We start from the raw sequence: 15734 nt of genomic DNA, 5'->3' as shown, positions 1-15734 counted from the left end.
GCAGCGTTATTAGGCTGTCCGAAGTCGTGCTCTTTGTATCTTTGCCACAACATAAGGGGTGGGGTAGTCAGAGTTTTCAAAAAATTGGATTTTTTTTTGCATTTTCTTAAAGTATTAAAAATATTGTGTGAAAATTTGAAGTTAATCCCATAAATACTTTTCGAGTTATTCAACAATTAACAAATGGCGCTCGGGAGCTCCGGAGCTCGATAGCAAAACTTTAAATGCGTTTTTCTCAAAACTATGTTTTTTGAATTTGTGATCACTGTAACTTAAAAACCGCGTGGTAGATTTCAAAATGTATACGCCTTTGAAAAACATAAAAGCTCGTGCCTGATCGAAGGATTTTTTTTTTTTAATTTCGATTTTTTTAAACAATTAATTGTCAGTTTTTTCCCGAAAATCTGAAAAATACTTCCTGAAGCGGCCATATTATTAATTTTGAAAAAAAGCTTCGATCCGGCACAAGATAATCTATTAATAAAACTAATTTCTCTTGTCCAATTGATTTTAGATGAATCTCCAAGGACTTGTGATGATCATCGCAAGGGTCTTCTGTAGAAATGGGCTCCACACAAACAGCGATAACTTTTACAATTATTAATTTTAAACTTTGCTAAAGTCAGGTCGAAACATGATGGATTAATGCTATGTTTTTACAATGTTTGTAAAATAAAGCAATTGACTAGCAAAAAAAATTATTCAAAATCATAATTTTTCTGGTCTCTGACTACCCCTAACCCCATAAGTTGTCTCAAGAGTTTAAAAGAGTTTAAAGAGTTGAACATTGAATACAAAACCACAACAAGTGCAAAGCATAGTGCTTTCGGTGTTGCTATTTTGCTATAAGTTTTTTTTATTTTTTTTATTTTTTTTATTTGGTGATTTTTCTGTCTCCATTTAATAGAATTCGTTAGAACCTATAATAAAAGTATAAGAAGATTAAGTCATTCTTATACCTTTATTATAGGCACTGCCTGTTTTTCTTTACCCTTTCTTCGATAAAGTTTAACATATTAACTTAATGGCATTTGATACAAATAAACACATAAACTTAAAATTATTATAGTATAGCACTTTAGTATATCACATATTTTCCTGTTATGTGAAGGTCTGCCTTGTCATGCGCGCCGTCTGGAATATAAAGTGGAATATATGGTATACTTCGTAAGAAATTACAAATACCAAAAATGTTTGCCCACAAACTCTAAATTTTCAGTGCTTAAAAAAGGCCGGTATCCCTAATGTAGACACATTGAATAAATATAATACGTATACACATACATACAATAATAGGGGTGATTTTTTAAGAGCTGTAGGAAAGTTGTTCAAAACAACACACGTAAAATTCAGAAAAATTCATGAAATTTTTATTTAAATCGATAGTACAGTCCATATAATTTAATGTTTTAAGATTATTTCATGCAAATGTTGACCGCGACTGCGCTTCAAATGGTCCATCCGCTTACTCTTTGGCATACTCTTTCCAATGTTTCGGCCCGTATCTCACATATAAATGCTTTAATGGTGTCTTCCAATGCGTTAATTGAAGCAGGCTTGTCTGAATAGACATGAGCTTTAACATAGTCCCACAAAAAGTAATCTAAAGGCGTTATATCGCACGATCTGGGTGGCCAATTGACAGGTCCCGAACGTGAAATAAAATGTTCACGCGTGCTGTGTGGCATGTGGCACCGTCTTGCTGAAACCACATGTCATGCAAGTCAAGCTCTTGCATTTTGGGCAAAAAAAAGTTGGATATCATTTCACGGTAGCGTTCACCATTCACGGTTACGTTACGATTCGCAGCATCTTTGAAGAAGTACGGTCCAATGATACCTCCAGTCCATAAACCGCACCAAACTGTGACCTTTTCTGGATACATTGGTAGCTCTTGCAATTCTTCTGGCTGATCTTCACTCCAAAATCGACAATTCTGCTTATTTACGTATCCATTGATCCAAAAATGAGCTTCGTCGCTGAACATAATTTTTCGATAAAAAAGTGGATCTTAAACTTTCTTAACAGAACACGCATTTTTATAATAAAATTCAATGATTTGCAAGCGTTTTTCGTTTGTAAGACGATTCATGGTTAAATTACACCTGTAGACCAAACTGAAGATGTTTGACAGTGAAACAAAACACGAAACGTGCGTCAGCTGTTAAAACCAACTGTTTAAAAAGATAATAGAGATAATAAAAGATAAATAAAAAGTCACCCGTTAGATGCAGATATCACATCAATTGTTTTCTCCGCTTGTTTGCATTGAATTGACCCAAATATTTAGCGTGCTTTCATACGCTTAGCTGTATGAATGGGCAGACTTCAATGCGTTGGCATTTCATTTATTTTCTTTTGCTATTTGGATGGCTTTAATCGCCTAAAAGTATGCTATTCGTTCAGAGTTAATGTGAATTTGTTTACCTTTCATTGAGAAAATTTCTACTTTCTACAGCTCGTCAATTTTCTAACTTCTTCTTCTTCACCATTCTACTTTCAGACAAACTGAAAAGATTTCCGAGCTGATAGTGTAATCAAAGCCGGTACAGCGGCGTGAATGTTGGATGTCAATGTGGCTCGTAACTCGTGAATTGCCATTTGAAGAGCCATTGTCAATTCAGCGAATGCTGTAGAAAAGTCCGTGTAATATCGAGCAGCTGTTTTTGAAAAATACTTGGATGGGAAGTGCGTGTCATGAAATCGAATGCATTAATTCAAGCAGCAACTGTAGAGAGTTTCTTCGCCTGCTGAGTGGTTTGTCTGAAGTGGCAACAAGAAGCTTGAATTGAAAAAGAGGCATCCTCGGCGTTCAAGTAGACCTGTAATCAACAAACACAACAATAGAACAACAAAATAATAAGCAATTTGCGTCAAATCAAGAGTAGAAGTGTGCAACGCAGTGGTATGAAAATGTATTACTGATAATTAAGCTAGACGCATACGCACTTACAAAGCCGGTAGTGGACTTATTCAAAGCAGAAATCACCCTTTCGTCATCGACAAGTAAAATAAGCTAAAGTGAAAATGTTTTTGCCAGTTAAATCAAATGTGTAAGTATAAGAAAGAGTTGCATGCAATTAGTAAGCTAAATTAATTTTTACTAAATAGAAAATTTAAAAGTTTATGCACTAACATTTAAAATCTATAGTTTATTTGCAAGAATGAAAGAGTGATAAAGCGTTTAAGTTCCTCTTTCGCTTTCAACCCTAAAAATATTTATTTACTTATTGCATAGTATGTATTTAGAATACTAGCATGTGGACAGGGAGCGTCCGCTTGACGCCAAAAACATGGATTTTACATGCGACTATCGCATTGCCATTATAGTCGTGCCAGAACACAACACTGCACCCTTAATGTTTATTACAGGCATTACCCTACATACGAGTACAAAAGTATTAACTACTTACTGCTGGAAGAAAACATAAAAGTGTTACTACGCCAGCACGACTCAAACATTAATAACGATGTAAAGCATTGACTGGAATATTTACACATTAAAGCCCTTACTAAACACACGCAGTTACATAAGTACCCTGTAAGAAATGAAGTGTTAACAACATTCATAGGGAGGCTTTCGTGAAGTAAGCATAAGATTAACACGCCAATACTGATATGACCAAAACAATAAACTAGCAATACTAGTACAAACGTAATATCGGTGTATTAGTAAAAACTAAATAAATTTAATTTTTGAACTGGATTTTTTACTAATCGGTTACTTAAGTATCTGTGCTAATTCTAAATGAAAAACTTGACATATTTTCCGCAGAAAGGCTAAATTACCTGCATATTTTACAGTCACACATACATACGTACATACATTCCCCGCAAGTATTTGCCTACCGGCATTAAAGCCTCCCATAGTAAATAATTACATTACTCCACTTGAATAAAAAATTCTGTTAACATGAAAATGACGACACCGTCCACTTCCACTCAACCTCGCTATTTTCAACCCCTCATACTTATAGAATTTGAAAAGCAAAAGTCATCACAATAACCCAAAACATAAATGTCCGTTGCTATGTATTGTACTTTGGTTACCCACACTTTTCCAGTTTTCGTAGTATTTTTTTTCTTGTTCTACTGCATTGTTTGTCGATTTATTGTCAATTTTTCTGTCGCCCAGTTGTCTAGCTGCCGTCGGCTCTTGTCTATGCTGCGTTTATGAAATAAGTAAACATCGTCTGCATTTTGAAATCAGTGAAAGTGAATACAAAAATTGAATGTTGCTTTAAGCTGAATTATGTATTAAAGTTGAGTTGAAAAAATCCTTAAACTTAGTTTTTCTAGAACTTTATAGCGGCAGTTGTGGCAGTAGAACCCACACCTCCGTGACTACCATTCGATTGGTTGACATCGAAGAACCCTGTGTTTACAGAGCAAAACATCAAGCAATAGAAAAATTTGTTTCTGATAGGGGTCGCCGTTAGAAAGGCAATGACAAAACATCGAGTACATTTCTGCCTTGAAAAATGCTTCTTATAAAAAACCATCTTCGGCTCGCAGGTGGCATAAATTTGTAGCTTTCCTTATATGTAGGACAACATCCAGACACTCCAGAAATTAGAGTGAAAGCTAGGCTAAACGCCTAAGAAAGAACATTCCAAAAATATATGAGAATATTAAGTGTGCCTCACTCACCATACAAAAAAATAAATACATCGTTACTTTTTCCCCATCGACATCGTAAAATTTATGATAACTAACTATTTAAAGACTCTTGCCGATATATTTCGCGTAAATATTAAGATTTATGTGAGCTGAACTGATTTGAAAGTGCCTTAGCAAGCCCTATTATTTTGATTCTATTAATAAATTTGCTAAACATTTTTATGCAGCCCTTTTAGCTTAGACTCTTCTGTCAATTAAGTTGATTTTTTGGAAAAAATATTGCATTTTTTGAAATTGATTTAATTCGTTTAGAACTAGATTTTTTAGGTTTTTTCAAAACGGTGCAACTTACGTAAACTTCAATATTTTGCCGAAATAGTTTGATGGAAATCATATCCTATAATAAATTTTGCAATTCCGGTAGAAAAATCGCAACTATATTGATGAGACACCCTAATGCATACTAATGGGCGACTGAACTTTTCATTTTAGCGTTGGAAAACATAAACTTTACACCAACATTCAACGTTGTAATTAAAATTAATATAGGGTGGGCCATGTAAAATCTGCTTTTTGAATCGGCTATAAAAAAAACCAGTCAATATTTTTTCGAACTTTTATCTTTATTCTGAAGATTGAACATTGTCATTTATGAATTAAAAATAATATCGTTCAAATGACTGCCACGAGTGGCTTTAGAGTAGGCCATTCGATCAACCCAATTTTTAAGTACATTTTCGATTGTTTGGGCTCCAATTTCATGAATGGCAACTTCGATTTCGTGTTTTAAAGCATCGATCGTCTCTGGATGGTTCGCATAGTATTTGTCCTTAACGGCTCCACACAAAAAATAGTCCAACGGGCTTAAATCACAGCTCCAAAGCGGCCAATTGATATCGGAATTTCGGCTTATTATTTGGTTTTCAAAAACGGTAGCCAAAAGTTCGAGTGTAACTTTGGCAGTGTGACAAGTTGCACCGTCCTGTTGAAAACAAATGTCGTCCATGTCATCCTCTTCAATTTTTGGAAACAACTCGTTGAGCATGTCACGGTAACGCTCGCCATTTACTGTAACTGCGGCTCCTCGCTCATTTTCGAGAAAAAATGGCCCGATGATGCTGCCACACCAAACAGTGACTCGTTGTGGATGCATTTGCTTCTCTACAGTAACGTGTGGCCCCAAATCCGACAATTTTTCTTATTGGCGTAGCCACCGATGTGAAAATCAGAAAAGAAGAAGAAGACTCACCACTTTGGAAATAGGTTTTCAATATTTCCCAATTTTGTTCAAGCGTATAGCGTCCCATTTCGTAAATGTCAAACCTTTAAGTAAATTATGAACACATTTCACATGTTATTTGTGTTACCATTCTCAAAAGAATAGGTGGTTCAAAAAGCAAACGCTATGTGGCCCACCCTGTATAAAAAACTCTAAAACCAGTTTTAAGGCTGACAATTCTTTTGAGTTCGAATCAAGGCACATTGAACAGGTAGTATAGCAAAAGCAACAGGAATAATGTATTGTATGTATGTATGATTTTCTTTTTGAGTGAGAATGTCAAAATCTTAACCTTAATCTTAATCAAATTAGCGCATTTACAGAACAAACAAATATAAAAAAAAATTATCTGCTCCACTATTACTACCTGTTCAATGTGCCTTGGGTCAAATTTAATTCGACTAAGGTCCCAGATTTTAACAAATAAATTTCAGTTTATAAATAGATAGTTGGTGGTAGTATATTTTTAATGCAATGATCTTTAATTTCTTGCAAAGAAGCTTAGAAAAATAGTTCTTTTTAAAAATTTCATTTTCAATAAATGAATACATTCAGTCCTGGAACAAAGGATCCACGTATTTAGTAGAGAAATTTTGTTAAATTTATTAAGGGTCTAGAGCTCGAAAATTTAGAGTATTTTCAGGATTTTTTTTACAATAAAAAAATGAAAGACGATATTTAAATTTTTAGACTTCTTTTTATAATAAACTTTTAGCCTTATTTTTTGTCTTTCAACTTTATCTTTTTACAATAAAAAAAGGAAAAACGGTATTTAATTTTTTAGGCTTTTTATTTAACTTCTTTTACATACAAAAATTAAATTTTTTTTATATTCAATTTTTTTTTTTTTAATTTTAATAATTTTAAAAATGGCGCTGAAGTTGACCCTCCCGAAAAATTGGACCTGGACGGTTTTGTTCAATTTGGCTCGTCTATTTATCTGAAACACAAAAACCAAAAAAACCAAAAATTATCATTCCCGTACTAGAATAAAAAAAAAATTAACAAAGTGGTGCGGTTTTGAATTTGACACTCTAAAAATCGGGGTTTTCACATTTTTAATTAAAAAAAAACGAAATAATTAAATTAATAATATGATTCTAATACGGGCGATAGCCATTGATGTTGTGAACAACTTATTAAAATTTCCGCCGATTAGGTTGAATAGTTTTTCTTTTTTTAACAACACCGAACAAAAAAGTCGTTTCGAGATAAAAGCGTTTAAAGCTTGAGGTATAGGAGCGCGCGGACCGCTCTCTACCTACTTAATGGGCTGTAGAAGTTATAATATTGGGAAATTCCGCATGAAAATTTCACAGTATATTCTTAAGATGCTATACTTTCCAAATATCGAAAAAACAAAAATTGACTTTTTGAAATTTCTACACCAGGGGGACCAGGTCCTTAAAATTGGAAAATTCTTTTACAAGTACGAAAAATTTATACATTCTGTGATTTAATAAAATAATAATCAAAAATATAAAAAAATTAGTAGCCAGTGCTTTCGTTTACTTGCTAGCAATACTAATTCATGTCCGACGACTTCTCCTGTTGCAAATTTATAAACATACCACTTTTTTTAAATAAAAATATAGTTAACCTTACAACAACACAAAGTTTCAAACTTTGAACGATATTTTTACCAGGCTAGGTTGTAACGGTTGTCCACTATGGGACACACTCAGGCTCATAGGTCATTGTCCTCATCTCTCCTAAAATCAGTGTGAAGTTTTCAAAAAATTTAGAACAACATATTATACGGGTTATTCCGTCACGACTATCTCGCGTCTGCGCGATTGAAAAGCCTTATAAGGCTGTTTACGCCTATACCAGCCAGCTCTTCGAGGTTTTCAAAAAAAGGTTTGACAAGGGTTAACATCCTCGCCTTCCATATGACAGGGCATTCGTATAGGAAGTGGAAGTAATTTCCTTTTTTTCCGGTAGATTAGAACTATGGCAGTATACATATATGTAAGTGATATGTATGTTGACAAACAGTAATCTAGTTTTAGGTGGGCCATAACGTTCTGCTAACCTTACATGCCACCTGACGCGATTCGAAGATATTTTGAGGAGATTGCATGAGATTGCGTGCCTATAAAATAGAGCTCGTGCAAGAATTGAAGCCCAGAGACCATCGTTTGTGTCGCATTTGTACTGATTGGGATAATTTAGATTTACTAATCAAATTTATTAAAAAAAAAGTTGTCAAAAATTTGACTAGTAGAACGGACCATATAAATCGTAGCTGCGGTGGACATCCGGTATCGTATTCAAAAAATAAATGTAATGGAATTATATATCAGATTATAATAAATAAAGCAAATGCATGCCAATAATATTTCTGTTTTTAAATTCTCAAGCTCTTAAAAAACACCAGATACAATAATTCCGGACCTACTATATTTAAATTGCTACCTACTTAAATAAAAATCTGCAATGACGTAAAAAAAAAAATTGCGTCAACACTTGGCAATTGAAAATTTAGCAACATCATTCAAAAATTTCATCATAATGATCATCCCAAAATTGCCACTCAGTGGACCCAGAAGCACAAAATGAGCAACTAAATTGCATTTCAAATATACTATAAGCCACTCAATAGCGTCAAACTTAATCATGCAAAGCCGCAAAATGTTGTCACTGAAAATCCTACAAAATGGCAGCCAAGCGCACGAGGAGGCGAAGGAAAATGGGGTAAGGGATGAAAATAAGAGAAAAGGCGGACAAGTTCTCGTGTCCGCAATCTCTACCAATGTTTGTGGCATTTGTGTGCATTTATACCACCCCTCACATACAAAAATATACATGTGTATACACATCTATGTGGATGACTATTTATACATTGGCGGCGATGATGCGGCAGCCAACCATAACACAAAATTGCCTGAAAATAAATACAAACAAGAATATTGGCGTGTTACAGACCGACACTGCAAAATCCCAGTGCTGCAGACAGTATACATATATCTACACATATCATTCAAGCTTAACCAAAGAAATTTTCCAACATGATTTGGCAATTTGTTTCGACTGCAAAGCCACAATGCGGAAATTTAGTTAAATTTCAATTTCGTTTTTTTGTTATTTTTTTTTTTGGCAAACGAGAGGTCAAAACACTTGCCAACACTTGGTGTTATTGCGATAAGAAAGTCATCAGTGCCAGGAAAATATACTCATATATAGAAATATAGTCATATGCTGACGGAAATAGGCAAACGACGCAGCCTGTGCTGGGTCAGCGGAGGGCAATTCAGGTCGGCTCAGTTCAGTTCAACCATTTCAATTGTAAGTGCAGAGGTGCATGTCGTATACGTAATATTACACTGTGTGACAAAATGAGGCTTACTAAAAACTATCGCCATTCGACTATGCAGGCTGCAATGTGAGATTAGGCTAATAACTTGAAGTAGCTTGTATTGTAGCTTAAGATGTGTATATGTTCAGCATCTTTAACCCATTAACTGTTTCATTTTGTTTCGAAAAACTTTTTCTGCCTGCTTAATTATTTTCCAGCGAATACGAGTATACTCTACATAAACAGAGTAAAATGTTTCTGCCTGTTCAAATAGGCAATTATGACTAAAAATTAAACGTTGCTTATTAGGTTTTTGGAAAATATATATTTTTATTTGTTGTTAACAAATAAAATTTATTTCATTGATAAGAAATATATCACATAAATATAAAACTAACGCATTATAGCAATGAAAACAGAATCATTAAGAGACCAAATGAATATCAGGAAATCTAAGTTACTTACTATTACTTTCCATGCTAATAAAGTCCAAAAGATTCTGTCAATCTTAACTATCGTTCTCTTAACTATGACATCGCACAAGCAACAGAGAAATACACGCGAAATGCTTTGCTATGTAAAAAAATCGTTTTGTAACGGCACTTCCCCAGAATTTGTTACTTCAGCCTAATACAAGCTATTGTCTTTTAAAATAAATAAGGTTGCCAGACTAACGAATATTCCAAAATGCCTTTATTTGTCCTTTTTCAGGAGGAAAAATTATAGTTGATTCGTTGAATAATAATACGAATGCGATCTTCATGACGTCTACTCGACATCATGCTAAACAAATTTACATTTTGCTCTGAAGAGTATAATCGACATAAGAAATTAGCAGGTTTGTCGCCTTAAAAATAAGCTCCATTCGAAACAATACACATATGCCAACGATTAGTCCAGTCATAAAATAGCTTTTAAACACGTTTGGAGAGATCTTCTTCAGCTCCTTCAACGAATTCTCCTTAATGGTCTCTATCGACTCAAAGCGGCGTCTGCGGAGTGGCAATTTATGTATTGAGAAAGGGAAAAAGTCAAAGGGGGCAAAATCCGGTGAATGCGGTTGTCGAGTGGTCAAAAAAGTGTTCATAGTATGAGCCTTGTGAGACGGTGCGTTATCATGGTGCAAGATCCATGAGTTTTCTTTCCGCAAATTGAGCCGTTTCCTAAGCAAATTCTCCTTCAAACGTTGCATAACTTCTAAATAATATCCTTTCTTTACCGTAGAACCATTTGGAAGGAACTCCGAGTGCACAACTCCATGACAATCAAAGAAAACGATTAGCATGACTTTCACTTATGACCCGCTTTGACGTGGTTTTTTGGGTTTCGGCTCATGTGGATAGCGTCATTGAGCCGCCTGTTGACTAGTGTGTTTTTAAGTACCTATTATGATGCGCCGGATAAACTTTGGGTCCGAATTCACTTGCTGAAGCAAGTCTTCAGACACCTTTTTCCGATGAATTTTTTGAAAGAAATTCAACTCTCTCAACTCAACGAGTCGTGCAGCCACGCGTCTCATGCCCCAATGATGGTATAAAATTTTGCGAATTGGTCACTAGCTACCTCCCTAAAACTTAAATGATAGTTCCGTTGAAGACGTTGATGGGCGACCAGATCAAGGCAAATCTTCTACGACTCGAAGACCCGTGATTTTGATAAAGCACACTCGCCATAGGCTTTCTGCAACATTTTCAATGATTCGGCACACGAAATTCCATTCAAAATACAAAATCTAAGACTAATTCTTTCTTCGATATTTTTATCCATAGTAGAAATCGCAAAGAACACCTGCCTTCAGGTTGACTGATATAATTTAATGCCAAAAAAAGATAATTGACAGATCACGCTCAAACTCTTCGACACTATAGAGGACAGTTTTATCAACATTCAAGAAAACAATTTAGACATATGTGTAACGCGCGCTTTTTAAATGAACAGTTCCCGAATATTTTTTTCAGAATGTATTTACTCGTTATTAATATCATCTATTAAGCTTAAATAAGTGATCTTATAAAAATAAAAATAACATTTTAGGAATCAGCTCAAGTGTATACATGAGCAAATATCTATCAAATATCTCCATTAATGGTAAAGTAAGCAAATTTTGAAATATATTTAAAGCATTTCACAGTAGTTTCTTCAATGTAACTAAGATAAGTTATTCAAATTTCATTATATATCTCCACATGGCCAGTATTATGACAACTTCAAAAAAGTTCTTAAAGTCATCCAAGTTCTGACAGCCAAGACTCTTTAAATTATTAGTTAAATACCTGAATTGTTAAGTGTTTAAATGAGTTTGAAGAATTACTTGATCTTAACTAACTTCCTACGTAGTTCGATATCTCTCAAAGTATATTCATCCTATTATCTGTATAAGTAAATGCATTACCTAAGCAACTTAGTTAGGAGAAGGAAAACAAATGCAGGTATCACAATGGGACTTAGGGCTACCGAGTGTCTTGTATTAAACAACCAACCTGACTAACCTATCCTAACCTGAATATAGTACATTACCTATTTAACAATTATATTCCATATAAATACCATTTTTTGGTTTCGCACAGTATTATCACCGTCAGGTGGGCTTGAGGTAAATATATTTATGTAGATATATAGTGAACTTATGTATGCAAAAGAAATATATGTATACGTATACTTTGTCTAGGAAATATTGTTGATTCTCATTTGAATATCAAATATTTTCTCATGCATTTAAAAACCTCAATTTTTTGCGCTAATGCCTACTTGCATTTGCAAATTTTTAACAGCCTTTGTGCTATTCGTAAAATGCTGCGCGAAGCTAAAGGTACTAATTTTTCAGTATTTTTATCGAAGTATTAAGTAGCTATTAAGTAATCTTTTTATAGCTAAAAGGTAGATTTAAGTTATTAATCCATGCAAATATAATTTTGATAGCTTTACACGTAAAACCTTTTACTGCTTTCATTTTGTCAGCTTCATTTTTACGACTTTTCATTTCATTTTGTTGTTATTTTTCATTGTATCTTTTTCATTGCAGCTCCACCGAGAACAATTCGTCGGGTGGCAATAATGAGGACGTCACCACCACCAGCAACAATTCCACCCAAACGCCAAGCGACTTAAGTCCACCGGGCCCCAATGAGGAGGTGCTGCCACAGGCGCATCATCAAAATCCTGGGCATTGCATCGCCTCCTTTGCGGCCATCAATCAAATGCGCAACAACACGCAGGTGTGTACATGTGGAAATATTTTTACAAATGTATTTAATTAAAGATAAGCAAACAATTAGTAAAAAAAAAAATACATATATTAGCATGCGAACAACAGCCGACGGAATGGCAAGCACAACACCATTAAGTAATTAATCAACAAATTTCGCTTTTCGCTGATTTTTCAGTGAAGTTTCATGAATTTTGTTTTCATAATTAAGTTGCTTACTTGTACCCCCGGGCTATCTATAAGCATATATGTGTATGCTAGAGAAGTCATTGCTCCCGCGCAGTTGAATTTTCCGCAACAGTTTAGCTCTTTGAAATCATTGAGGCACGCGGCCGCATCACGCACTTGCTCATTGGTGCGCTCTGCTAGTTTATTGAAGCATCGCATAGAAATGTGAAATTAGAAATTTTTCGCAATTTAAGTGTCATGTGTACGTAATATTTATTTTTTAATTTCATCTTGATAATTCGTTTAATTTGTGACAGCCGCGTCAATTGAGCGTTCATATATTAGCATAGTACAGCAGTCACGCTCAGTAGCACTTAACGGCGTTTTAGGTCAATGAAACGTTTTAGTGTCGCTCTAACAAAAATTAATAGTTCAACGTGTAAATGTGAAATGAAAAAAGTTTAAGGGGAAGCAGTTCTTTCAATGCTGTATACCACTTTCGTTAAACAAATTCTTATTCAGATTCTTCCAATATTTTTATTCATATGTGTATTTACACTCATATTCGTATTAGTATTCCTACTCATATTCATATTTGTATTCATATTCATATTACTATTAATATTCAGATTTATAGCCCCGTTAATGTTCGTATTCATATTGATATTAATTTTCATATTCATATTCATATTCGTATTTGTACGCATACTCATATTCATATTCACATTCGTATCTAAATTCACATACAAACTCATAGGCATACTCATACTAATATTCAGATTCCTATTCATATTCATATTCGTATTCATATTTATACTCTTATTTAGATTTCTACTTTTACTCATATTCATATTGGTATTCATCCTCGTACTCATATTCATATTCATATTCATATTCATATTCATATTCATATTCATATTCATATTCATACTCATATTCATATTCCTACCCATATTCATATTAATATTCATATTCATATTCATATTCATATTCATATTCATATTCATATTCATATTCATATTCATATTCATATTCATATTCATATTCATATTCATATTCATATTCATATTCATATTCATATTCATATTCATATTCATATTCATATTCATATTCATATTCATATTCATATTCATATTCATATTCATATTCATATTCATATTCATATTCATATTCATATTCATATTCATATTCATATTCATATTCATATTCATATTCATATTCATATTCATATTCATATTCATATTCATATTCATATTCATATTCATATTCATATTCATACTCATATTCGTATTCATATTCATATTCAATTTCATATTCATATTCATATCCCTATTCCCATTCAGACCAATATTTATACTCACATTCATATTTATTTCATAATCATATTTATTTCATATGCATACTCATATCAGAATTATCGATATTTATATTCACATGCGTACTCATACTCATACCCATATTATCAGACTCATATTCATACTTACATTCACATGCATACTCAAACTCATATCCGTATTCCTACTCACATTCATACATCATACCCAGGTACCTATTCATAATCATATTGGTATTCGTACTTATCCTCGTATTAAAATTCATATTCATATTCATACCCCCATATTCATATTCTAATTACCTTTTGAGTTATCGTACTAAGGGTATAAAAGTACTATATTAATTGTTTTTTTTTTTTTTTGTGATTACCACCAACAATGCCCCTTCAATTGTCAAGTGTTGCTTTCGACGCATTACAAGCGGTCAACGTTTAGGCTTCTAGCTAAGCTAATAAATTTATTTGACCATTGCGTGCGTACAAAGGAGGCCACTGGATAGATCTTTGACTTTAATTAATAACACAAGTTGACAAGCGGTAAGCGTTTGCTAAAGATAGTAAATTTAGCATATATATGTCTTGTATGCATATAAACATACACATCGAAGTATACTTTACCACAGCACAGGCTGATTGCCATTAAAACTCACCGTCCCACAGTGGGATGCCTTAACACCAATTTAGGCTATGAATACACGTAATAAAAAGCTACTTGGTAATAAAAAGCCTTCACATTTGAAATGTAGCGCAAGTGGTTACAGCATAGTGATTCCACCGAAAGACGTATCTCTACCGTGGTAGATTGTTAATTTCCTTACCTTAAAGTTTTTCCATTCAAATCCCGTCTTGGTAATCAGGCTCTACGCTAATCGTAACCTCCCGCCATATTCATTGGGAGACTTGCAAGGCCTAAAAAGCGAAAAAGATAATTTTTGTGCGGCAGAGCAGTGGAGAAGAGGCGGTTATCCAAGGCCAATTAATTATTCGAACGCAGGCAGGAGAGTTTGTACTTATACATCGATACCAGTGTAATTAAAACTTATTAAAATTAAAAGAAACTATTTTATGAAATGCATTTTATGTGTCAAATGGAGGTAATGGATAACTTTTTTTTATTTTATTAATAAATGATTACAATTAAATTTATTTATTATTCCTATTTTATTCCTAACACAACAACTTTGCAAATTATTTTGTAGTGTGAGGCATATTTAAGATATAAAATATATTATATACACGGAGTTAAAATGAAAAATTTATAATTTTTGTTAATTTGTTATTAGAACAAAACAAAATTTAGCTTGTTATATGTAAGTATTTATGTATGTAAGTATTTATGCATATAAAATATAATTATAAATTGCACAATTAAGGCAACTAACTACAGAGGCTATCGTTTTTATTCGTTGTGTGTTAGAGAGCAATTTTTTAAATACTATTTTTGATACAAGCAAAATATTTTTACAAACTTTTAATTTAATTATTTTCGCAAAAAATACTTAATTGCTTAAAAACATAAAAAAGTTAAGTTCTTAGTGCACATGAGGAAAGCTTTTCTGAAAAAAAACGTATGAAACTAAGATATGCCATAAAGCACACATCAGAATTTATGTGTATTTTGTGCCATGATAATTTCAAATGCTAGCTGATAATTCCACATGACAGTCTAAAATGTTTACCACTATAAGCGTTTTCAAATCAGTTGGTTGGTCAAACAAATTTGATACTCTGCAAAAGCTGTTACTCCAGGATCATTACGTTATAATCTTTAATATTAGAACTAAGACAATCTTTAATATTACAACTAGCAACATACATCAAATATTACTTG

General features: G+C 33.3%; 1 protein-coding gene across 1 annotated transcript in view; it reads left to right on the top strand.

Moving 5' to 3' along the window:
- Nucleotides 1-15734, top strand: part of LOC129245562 (kelch-like protein 17) — a 95571-nt gene that overhangs the window by 55819 nt on the left and 24018 nt on the right. The window contains 2 exon segments of the mRNA XM_054883789.1: nucleotides 2504-3053; nucleotides 12220-12412. Of these exon segments, the coding sequence (XP_054739764.1) occupies nucleotides 3028-3053; nucleotides 12220-12412 (219 nt within the window). The 5' untranslated portion in view covers nucleotides 2504-3027.

The sequence above is a fragment of the Anastrepha obliqua genome, chromosome 4 (genome assembly GCF_027943255.1).
Source record: "Anastrepha obliqua isolate idAnaObli1 chromosome 4, idAnaObli1_1.0, whole genome shotgun sequence".
NCBI classification, from domain to species: domain Eukaryota; kingdom Metazoa; phylum Arthropoda; class Insecta; order Diptera; family Tephritidae; genus Anastrepha; species Anastrepha obliqua.
Note: the sequence above shows the minus strand (reverse complement) of the source record. Positions and strands in the feature narration are given on the sequence as shown.